Here is an 11189-nt window from a genome sequence, read left to right as displayed (position 1 = left end):
AGAAGCCAGAAGATAATGAAATCTTCCTGTAGGAGTGTAGCTGATGTTCTGACCTCACACAACAGAAATATGACTCATCCTTCGAGTCATTTACGGTACACCGCTGGCGCTGTAAGTTACGGCTCACACACGCCAAATAAAAGAAATTAATCTTCAAGATCTACACCTGTCAGTTATCTTTACTTTACACGAAACCCTATAGATTCATTTAGAAGAACCTTTCATTCACATTTATTTCTTTTGGAGCTTTTCTGTGTAAGTACAGGCACCAGAACCCTTGTGTGCAGTAGATGGTTGTGTGGGTGTTGTTTTGTGGTTGATGGTAGGCGATGTTATGAAAGGTTGTAAAGTGATCGGAAAAAGATCCTAACCCACATTCATCCTGGACTGCGTTTCCCTGAAGCATCATAAGCCTACATTGATCGCAGCTGCTTTATTGGTGAAAATGGTCTTAAGATCACCTTAAGGTTACGATGCTTTTGGGAAAAGCAGCCCTCGGCCGGTATTATCAAGCTTCTCAAAGTGACAAAAGTACTGTCAAAAAATGAAATGTACTCCTACTTCCAAACTTGAGTATAAAGGCAAGCAGAGCCGACCCTCCCTATAAACAAACTAAGTGGCTGCTTAGGGCCCCGCCGCCACTAGGGGGCCCCCAGAGCACATTCTTTCAGGACACACATTCATTTTTTCACGTACTGCCGTACCCACAATTTTTTTTTGTGGTGTATGTAGGGCAGTGTTCTGGGTTGTCCACAAGATGTCGCTATGACACTGTTGTGTTTTTCTTTTAGTAATGTTTTTGAGCCTCTTGATGTACCGTAGCGTTGATTTTCTTTAGTTATTCTTATCAACACTACAGGTAAGACGTGTTAATAGTAGCGGAAATTTATATTTAAAGAATCTTTGTTATCACTCTTAAGTTCTGTCTATTTAGATATTTTGTGTTCTAAACTAAAAGCGGAGTAATGTGGGGAGTTAAATTTTTTTTTTGTCTTATCTTTTGAGTTTGATTAATACGGGATGGTTGATGCTAAGCTAGGTATGATTGTGTAACAACGAGAGATTGTTGTGACATTTAATGTGCATCGAATTTACTTTATTGGATAAACTTAAGTTCAGTTATTCTTATCAACACTACAGATGCCGTGCTGTGAAATAAACAGGCCAAGCCACGATCCGGAACCCCTCTGTGTCCGCGTCTCTCTCTACCACCACCCAGGAACACACACACAGCGCAGAGTAACAGCGGCGGTGCTAGAGGCTAGCGAGCACGCATAGAGCGAGAGGGTTACATGTATTTGAAAATGTCGCAGCCAGAGAGATGTGGTGGACAGAGGGGTTGACCAATGGAACCGTATCATTCCACATTATACACGCATAAATTCGGTACTCCTGCATAGGCGTAATCGCGGGTGGCACATTCACAGTATGAATTTGCGTAAGGCATCACAACAACTACACATCATTTTTCAAAATCTAATTTATATATTTATCAAACTTCTTTGTGCGCAAGATAAAGGCACGCAGTCTGTACTGGAACTGTTGCACTGTTTTGCTATGGATCGTCATCTTGAACATAGTGCTCTCTCTCTCTCTCTCTCTCTCTCTCTAACTTTCCGTAACCTGTATGAACACTGGGGGAGAGTATCGAACACACAAATACCACATAATACGTCCAGCTCGTTTTTCGACAAGTTGACCATGTTAAGCATGAGAAGACAACACGTTTAAAGGCAGAATGCATTATTCTCTTCCGAAAACATTTTTGTCATGCTGGTTGGAAATCTCTTCACATCCTGATAACAATCAAGATGTAAAGTGGTCAAATATTTTTTATTTATTAAGTTATCGAAAGGCGAGGACCAAAAAAACTTCGACCAATAAAAACATTCTGGCCGAACGTTTTGACGGATAGCCGTTTGTTGAGATTGGTCCTGTTTACATATTCATCCAACATAATTTGCATCCCACTGCGCACCCAGTTAACGCAGACATCATATGTCATCAGCACATTTACGAGATGAAAAAGATAAAACTGGAATTAACATCAGTCCAGCTTTTACGTGATGGAGACAGCTCCGGGAGGAAAAGGGTATGAACGACAATACCATGGTTGCTCTGTTTCTTTTGGACAGGTATGTACATGCTTCGATAAGAATGTATTGGTGTTTTTGAGGGGGCGTGGCTTTGGAAGGCGATTCGCATGGAGGGTGGGATCGTTATTACCGTGCTAGCAGGCTAAAGTTAGCACCTTAAGACATCATGCATTTTGCTTTTAGCATTGTGAATATGTGATGCATGACACACCGTTGCACCACCCCTTTAATTAATGTTATACAAAGCAGTTTTACAGAATACATAACTCTGAAGTTTTCACCAATAAAATGGTGTCTTAAGTCAATTCTTAGCGGTGTTCTTGTGAGTAATTCATAGAAGCTTCATTCATACGACAACTTTTAAAATGAAGCAACATTGCAAATCACTGTGGTAATGTTTAGTACTGCATTGCATTTTGTATAACCCAATACACAACATACTCTGTTAATGGATTTATTGTGTTGTGCAAAAGATTAGACTGGAAGTGCGAAAACACACAAAATAAATATGCAAATAAAACCACATGGCATGATCTTATCTGAACAAATGACCTAATCTGTCTGTGCTGCTGAAAACTTCCTGTTTCTCAAAAGCACATTGAGGTTTCGTGTGAGATAAAAATACTCATAGCGCTGCTGTTTTGAAGGAGCATTTTTTGTAAAGCTTCCTGTTTGAGAGAAAAAGTGACTAATTGAAGCTATAGGGGTAAGATGTGAACCTGGACCACAAAATCAGTCAAACTATTTTTAAAATTGAGATTAACACATCATCTGAAGCTGAATAAATAAGTGTTCTGTTTATGTATGGTTTGTTAGGATAGGACAATATTTGGTCGAGAGAGCGCTTCACAGGCCTTAAATTCAGGCCCTAGCCCAGCCCTGGCCCGAGATGCTCATGCCCTTGCCCTGCTCGAGACAATCATGCCCTAGCCCTGCCCGAGACAATCATGCCCTAGCCCTGCCCGAGACTATCATGCCCTAGCCCTGCCCGAGACAATCATGCCCTAGCCGGCTCAAGACAATCATGCCCTAGCCGGCTCAAGACAATCATGCCCTAGCCCGGCTCGAGACAATCATGCCCTAGCCCTCCCCGAGACAATCATGCCCTAGCCCGGCTCGAGACAATCATGCCCTAGCCCTGCCCGAGACAATCAAGCCCTAGCCCGGCTCGAGACAATCATGCCCTAGCCCTGCCCGAGACAATCATGCCCTAGCCCGGCTCGAGACACTCATGCCCTAACCCGGCTTGAGACAATCATGCCCTAGCCCGGCTCGAGACAATCATGCCCTAGCCCTGCCCGAGACAATCATGCCCTAGCCCGGCTCGAGACACTCATGCCCTAACCCGGCTCGAGACAATCATGCCCTAGCCCGGCTCGAGACAATCATGCCCTGGCCCTGCCCGAGACAATCATGCCCTAGCCCGGCTCGAGACAATCATGCCCTAGCCCTGCCCGAGACAATCATGCCCTAGCCCGGCTCGAGACACTCATGCCCTAACCCGGCTCGAGACAATCATGCCCTAGCCCGGCTCGAGACAATCATGCCCTAACCCGGCTCGAGACAATCATGCCCTAACCCGGCTCGAGACAATCATGCCCTAGCCCGGCTCGAGACAATCATGCCCTGCCCGAGACAATCATGCCCTAGCCTGGCTCGAGACAATCATGCCCTAGCCCTGCCCGAGACAATCATGCCCTAGCCCTGCCCGAGAAAATCATGCCCTGCCCGAGACAATCATGCCCTAGCCCTGCCCGAGACGCTCATGCCCTAACCCGGCTCGAGACAATCATGCCCTAGCCCTGCCCGAGACAATCATGCCCTAGCCCTGCTCGAGACAATCATGCCCTAGCCCTGCCTGAGACAATCATGCCCTGGCCTGGCTCAAGACAATCATGCCCTAGCCCGGCTCGAGACGCTCATGCCCTAACCCGGCTCGAGACAATCATGCCCTAGCCCTGCCCGAGACAATCATGCCCTAGCCCTGCTCGAGACAATCATGCCCTAGCCCTGCCTGAGACAATCATGCCCTGGCCTGGCTCAAGACAATCATGCCCTAGCCCGGCTCGAGACAATCATGCCCTAGCCCGGCTCGAGACGCTCATGCCCTAACCCGGCTCGACACAATCATTCCCTAGCCTGGCTCGAGACGCTCATGCCCTAACCCGGCGCGAGACAATCATGCCCTAGCCCTGCCCGAGACAATCATGCCCTAGCCCTGCCCGAGACAATCATGCCCTAGCCTGGCTCGACACGCTCAAGTTAGGGTAAGGGTAAGAAGCTCGGCCCGGGGGCGTAAATAAGTCGGGGTCTGTCGGCCCGGGCTGAAACGCAGGGCTCTAGCAAAAAAGGGAAACATTGATAAAATCACCTTGTCAAAAGTTGTCCATCAGAGGTTTGATTGCAGGCCGTTGATAAGAAGAAACAGGGTTGTTTTAACGCTCTCTATTGGATTGCCACTGTAACGATGTTGTGAAGAAATTTTAAACTTTACATAGATACCAAACATGAGTGGATAATTCCTAAAGAGCGTGCAGTGAAGAGTGATGTTTTAGCCGTGTTTTCTGTTCGCGATTTTGCTGCATCCACTCACAAAAAAAAGTTTTGATATATATTTACGGTAGGAAAAAAATATCTTCATGGAACGTGATCTTTACTTATTATCCTCATGATTTTATGCAGAAAAATGTATCATTCTGACCCATACAATGTTTTGTTGGCTATTGCTTCAAATATTCCCGTGTATGACCCGTTCATAAATATGAAACTTTCTTTTCTATAATCGATCATTGAATCAGGTCATCAAATATGATCATTTTCATAAGTAACAAACATCCTACACAGTGAGTCTACTCAGTGAATCATTATTTGAATCAATTATAAGTACAATTATGTGAATGAATCAGTTCGCTGAGCTGAATGAGAGAACATGTTCAGATTCAGAATATAAATTTGTTGAGCATACAAATAAATGAAGCAATGCATACATATTTCCATTCAGAGCAATAATCTGCAGTTAAATCTAAAGTGTAGTTTTCTTGCCACTACTGCCACCAAGTGGAATTACTTCAGTATACTTGTGTACGGACTACGTTCTGGGACTTTTATTATGTCAATATTGTCTCACTTAACAGTCCATGAAACACTTCGTAACCAGTGATTGTTAACATTTACCCATTCCTGAGATTTGCTAATTTGGTTGTAATATTTGTCTCTTGCACGTTTTCCTGAGGTTGAGTAAAATGTTGGAGGCGCTGGCCTGACCCACACGACTCGTGAAGCAGTACAGCAGCGGGTCGGCCAGACAGTTGAGCGTTGACAACATGATGCTGAGCTTATAGCCGATGAAGAGCCAGTGGGGGTATGGACATATATCCAGCAGACTCCTCAGAACCATCATGACGTGAAAAGGCCCGAAACAGACGTACAAGGTGAGCAGAACGCTTCCTAAAAGCTTAAACACGCGCCAACGTTCTGTCGACCCGAGCGTCCTGTTCCTCTTCACGTCGAGACAGATTCGCCAACAACAAAATCCCACGACGGCCGCGGGGATGAGAAATCCAACGATGGAGCGTGCGACGTTCACCCTCCTTTGCATTTTGGGTAACGGAATCACATCCAAGCAGATCAGATTATTTTCGTCATAGATGCTGTCCAGTCTCACAGTGATTGCATTGAAAAGAGAGGTAAATATCCATGCGGCGACGCTGACGGTCACCGCCATCTTGCGTTTTCTAAAAGTGCAAAACTTGAGCGGGTGAACCACGGCCAAGTAGCGATCTACGGCGATGCAGCTGAGCAGAACAGCGCTCGTGTAGAAGTTGGTGAAGAGAAGAAAGACGCAGATGGTGCACGCGGTCTCGCCGTGAAGCCATTCATCATTAAGAGTGAACTGAACCCACACCGGCAAACACGCGATGAACAGGAGGTCAGAGAGCGCCAGGTTAAACAGGTAGACACCCAACTCGTTCTTCTGACGGATGTGCTGACACGATACGAACAGAAAGAAGATGTTGGATGGGATGCCGAGCAGAATCACGGCCAGGTAAAGGCCCACGAACAGATGCTTCTCTGGATTTGCGGATGGATAACAATCTGAATCATTCTGACTGTAAACGGTTGTCGTTTCCACAGGAGTTGTGTTCATCTTGAGCCAGCTGCAGAGACACATTGATGGTATTTATAATTGTGGTTATTTTGCTCTGATGACTAAGTTGAAGGAAATGTTTCACCCAAAAAACTATATGTTGACATCGGAGCTGTTATGTTATTGCTTAAAGGTTTCTCGTTCAAAACTTTAAATATGTTTATTCTTAAAGTGACAGTTCCCCCAAAGTTTGACTTTCTTCAGCAGAACACAAAAGAAGATATTTTGAAGAATGTTGTTAACTGGTTACTGATCATTTGCATTGGTTTTGTGTTCATACAATAGAAGTGAATGGGTGCCGGTGATGTTCAGTTACAAACTTTCTTCATAATATCTTCTTTCAGAATGACAAGAGGCTGAATAAATGATGACAGGATTTTCATTTTGAAGAAATAAGACGAGAATGAAATGAGAGTGTATTAAACGCATGAAGAGTCTGGAGGTGTATATTAATGTAGATTGTAGAGGTCAAATAATCTGGATTTGAGCTCATTTGATGAGAAATATTGAGATTGAGAAATATCTGACGAGATTTCCGATTGCTCTCCATTTAATCTCATTGATGTCTAGAAAGGTAACTGAAATATTCAAGAGATCACATCCGTCATGTTTCTCTTTTATGGTCTTCCACATCATTTAAAATATGTATATATAACTTATCTTCACAACACTGTGTTCTGTGGGCTAAATTAATTTAAGTTAAAACGAAACCAGTATTTTCTTTGGGTGAATTTTCCATTAAGCGTTTATTTGATCAATATTATTTATAAACAGAATTACTTTAAAGGAGGAAAAGCACATGAGGAAATAAACAATAGCTACACATCCACTCAGGCAGGAACAACATTTGAAATGCAAAAACTTGTACGTGTTCATACATGAAGAGGATTTTATGTAATCTAAACTCACCATAGGTGCAGACGATTGAGAATCCTATGTGTCGTACGCGAAAAACTGAAAAAGATACTGAAAGTCACAGATGAAGGAACTTCTGCACATTTGTGCTTTTTTACAGCACAACTGTGAGAGGAAGTGTGAGGACGACATCATTTCCTTCATGTTTATTGAAACCGCTGTGTAGATATTTGGACATATCCCACACACATCTTTGTTCAGACAGCACACCGTCGTCACAGTGAGCTTTATATAACTGCAATGTACACGCACGCACACACGCACTCACATTAAAAAAGCTTCTTGAAAAAATGCACATGAAACTGCACAGCAAATTCACTGGAGTTAAATTTATGGTGTACATTTCTTGGAGTTGCCCAGTGTTAAACCCGGAGTACATTTAAATCTTCAAGTGTAAAACTGCATCTAAAAAGGGAGTTATTTTGCAGAGTAAAACTTTTAACTCTGTAAGCAGTGCATTTCCCACAATCCTCAACGGCTCTTCAATTGGAAAACCGCATGGAGAGGAATCCGCAGTTCAGGTAGCTACGTTCGGATAATCTTTTGATTAATCGTGTGATAAACAAAATAGAATATACGGTGTGTAATTATGTTTATTAAAACAAAAACGTTTGTTTTAAAGGTTTTTGTAAAGAAGCTGCATGGATTCTGAGCACCACGTGCAGAAGGTAAGTCTAAGTGAATTAACACGTGGATTAGTTTCAAACATTAAATAACATAAAATGTTACGCGTATTTCATTATATTTTGATGAACTATATGTTGCAAATGCATTAGTATTACATTAGTGAATTTCCACCGCGTACATTTCCGAAATACCAGAGGTTAATAAATGACGTTGTATTTGTTTGATAAACCCCTATGCACTGTTTTAATTCTACACTTTTATTCTCATAGTGATTGTTTTGTAAATGTATTAAACTAGCAACGCGGTTCCTTTTTTGCGATCTTTGTTTGAAAAGACTTGAGTACGTCCCTATAGCCAACAAGGGCGCTTGCAAATTGATGCATCCGCATAATATAAACTCTTTCAACGTAATGCAAACAGGTAAGCATAGTGAATCTGCACGCGTGGATTTACGACCTTGCATAACTTTGATTATAAGTATGCATGTTATTATTTTTGTTAAACTAACGTTATATGTTGTGAATGCATGATTACTTCATGCATAGGCTACCATTGGTTGCAAAAATTTGCGAAATATTGTTAGATATTGTATTAGTTTGATCAAACATTATTCCCCGTTGATACGGGTTTAATTGTACAATTTTCGCAACGGGAATTTTGTAATGGTATAAAAATTAATTGTGTGTGGGTAGAAACGTGCAGCCCTTTTCGTGTATTTGGTCAAAAACGCGCCGTCTCTAGAGGTGATAACATATATGTTTTTCACGCAGAATACCTTTAAATGTTAAATTTTTTAAAACATTGTTTCAAAATGTATTTCTACAGTAACCATTTTATTGAAATTCCAAATATTTTTCAACCGTAAAAATAGCGCGGTTCATGGTACACAATGGTTAAGTTTCGTTCTCTGCAGTTAGTCCCGCCTCCGTAGTACACGTCGCCAATAGGATTGGCTTTAGCTTTCTTGAGTCCCGCCTCTCTAGCCCACGTCGCTTTATAATTGGTGTATTTCTAAGGAAACTGATCCTGCTGACACCAATAGACAGTGTAACTATGAGAGTGACAACAATGAAAAACAGTTTCAAACTATTTTAAGCATTGCTACATTTTTATATTGTTTAAATTAGTAAAGTAAACAGGCTCTACAGACCACTTTTATATCCCCAACAATGTCAAAATCATACTTACCCCCTTGATTTAAACCTAAAACATATCAAGGTCTTAGTTAAATTAATGTTTTTTTTTGTTTTCACTAGTAACAATGCTGTTCACTGTACTATGTGGAGGAAAGAAGAAACTAATAAAAGTAGATGGAGCAGATTACACCAGTTTAATGACTCAAGGTATGTAATTTAAAGTAAATATAATTTTTATACTCTTGGTTATTGATGCTGTTTGCGTGCTATCAGTTGCTGTGAGTTTTGATAAGAAACATCTCTGTCTCCTTTTAACCATAGTTAAGAAGAAATTTTCAATCAGTGACAAATATCTTATATTACAAGACGACACTGGTGTGGAGGTGGATGAAGATGTATTCACTGACTTGCTGGAGGAGAGATCACATGATATCCTATGGAGAGTTGTTGACAAAGATTCAGGCAGGTGTCTGTGATATACGAACATGCAAATGGATTTAAGGAAATCACTTTTTCCATGTAGCAGTCCATTTAAAAAAAATGAAAATAGAAAATACGTAGCATTGAATTGATAAAACGTTTGTATATATGTTTAAAGTTTCTATTTATTTTGCTTCCAGAATGCGCAGTCCTTGATTCTTCCTGTAGCTCACAAACTGACACTCTTTCAGTGTCGTCTGAGACTGATGACAGTGCTGGACCAAGCTCCAAGAGACCTTGTTTTGATGGAGTTTTTGAGGCAAAACAGGTGAAAATTTACTAGATGGATTGTATAGCAGTTATTGACTTTGTATACTATGAACATTGCAGAACACAATGTTTGTCATTATAGTTTGTTAGAGACATTTTAGAGGAAAAGGCAGGAGGACCTGCCATTTTGGCTGAATATAGAGATCATGGAAAACTCACAGACTCAACCAGGCGACACTTGGTTAACATTGTTGTTGCGCACATTACTGACAAAGAAGGGTAAGCACAGTTTCGTAAATCATACTTAGTAGATCTATTCATATTTGAATATTGTTATTGTTCTTTTCAAAGCCATGTCCCTTCTAAAGAAACAAAGACTCGTTGTGCTTTGGGAATTGTAACACTGTTCCCATCACTTAAGGATCCATACTCAAGAACTGGATATGTAAGTACTTGTATTCATTGTCATAAAATCCTAGAAGAAGATTTTTAATAAAATGCTGAAGGATTTTATTATGGCTAAGCAACTCTTCTCACTTTCTGAATCATGCCTAAAACAAGTTAAGACTAAGAAAATGTTTTATTTGCTCTTCAAAACTATTTTGTTTGTTTTTATATAAAGGAGCATTTTTATGACCCTAAGAGCAACCAAGGATACATATCTTGGCGACTCAAAACAGTTTCGCGGCAAAGCAAACACCACGCCGGACACCACAGTAAGAAGGATGCTAGGTCAAGTGGAACATCAGACATTGAGGGCAGTGGAGGACCAACAGCCCATAGAGAAACTTGCAACCATTTGGAACTGCAGTTGGCGGGTGACCAATGCAAAGAAGCGATATCTTTCATGAATCATTGTGCAGAAAAGGACCTGATTCTTGAAAAGATGAAAGCAACATTCAAGCACAGACAGCTCCTTATTCATGATTCAGCGAAGTCCAATACAGTGCTTTCAGTTTTTCCCAGATTTCTCAACACTAAGGGATTGGTAAGATACAGTTGATAAGTACTACGAGAACATAATGTTTTCAGTCTGTTAAGAGTAGACGATATTCCATTTTTCAGACAATTTGATATACAAGCATCATATGGGTTTGACGAATGGCATTTGTATATTGTTCCAATTCATTGTTTTGTTCATGAAGATGTTTAGTTTTGAACTTTGTAAGAATGTAAAATGTAATTACAAATACAACCCAATTGAATTGACTTGTCTTGTTTCACATGTTAAAAAAAGTATTGTTCATTTTATAATGGTATGGTCTCGCATGCGATGTTTAAAAAGAAATTTTTTTAGAATGTTTTTACAAAAGAACTTAGCATTACCAACATGTAAATTCTATTTTGCATTGATGTATATTGCAATCTTATATATATATATATATATATATATATATATATATATATATATATATATATATACTGTTTCTTTATTGATTCTTTCACTTATTTCTGATGTGTCAGAAAACAGAGAAGTTATGCTTTCAAATGTTTTGAATGGAAATTGAAATGTGTTGAATACATGTTTTGGATTTCTGAAATGCATGTTCTTTAAAACAAACTTTAAAAAAAATTCAT

At 40.6% G+C, this 11189-nt stretch overlaps 2 protein-coding genes across 2 annotated transcripts; one reads left to right on the top strand and one right to left on the bottom strand.

Moving 5' to 3' along the window:
• Positions 1 to 4354: 4354 nt before the first annotated feature.
• gpr65 (G protein-coupled receptor 65) lies at positions 4355 to 6243 on the bottom strand (the record flags this gene model as incomplete). Its single annotated transcript, XM_079458949.1, has 1 exon — positions 4355 to 6243. The coding sequence occupies one exon, from the start codon at positions 6241 to 6243 to the stop codon at positions 5287 to 5289; it is 957 nt and encodes a 318-aa protein (XP_079315075.1). The 3' UTR covers positions 4355 to 5286.
• A 1300-nt stretch (positions 6244 to 7543) lies between these two features.
• Positions 7544 to 10933, top strand: LOC306895059 (uncharacterized protein). The gene is made up of 8 exons (XM_079457962.1): positions 7544 to 7679; positions 7781 to 7826; positions 9042 to 9128; positions 9243 to 9383; positions 9542 to 9669; positions 9754 to 9890; positions 9963 to 10056; positions 10234 to 10933. Exons 3-8 carry the CDS (start codon positions 9047 to 9049, stop codon positions 10612 to 10614), a joined length of 963 nt encoding a protein of 320 aa, XP_079314088.1. The 5' UTR covers positions 7544 to 7679; positions 7781 to 7826; positions 9042 to 9046; the 3' UTR covers positions 10615 to 10933.
• Positions 10934 to 11189: the final 256 nt, after the last annotated feature.

Source organism: Barbatula barbatula (genome assembly GCF_947034865.1).
Source record: "Barbatula barbatula genome assembly, chromosome: 6".
Taxonomy (NCBI): Eukaryota; Metazoa; Chordata; class Actinopteri; order Cypriniformes; family Nemacheilidae; genus Barbatula; species Barbatula barbatula.
Note: the sequence above shows the minus strand (reverse complement) of the source record. Positions and strands in the feature narration are given on the sequence as shown.

Bases quoted from the DNA above. Each gene is read 5' to 3' on its own strand.
- LOC306895059 (XM_079457962.1), top strand. From the start codon at position 9,047: ATGCTGTTCACTGTACTATGTGGAGGAAAGAAGAAACTAATAAAAGTA. The intron at 9,384-9,541 runs GCAGGTGTCTGT...TTTTGCTTCCAG, and splicing joins AGTTGTTGACAAAGATTCAG to AATGCGCAGTCCTTGATTCT. The intron at 10,057-10,233 runs GTAAGTACTTGT...TTTTATATAAAG, and splicing joins CATACTCAAGAACTGGATAT to GAGCATTTTTATGACCCTAA.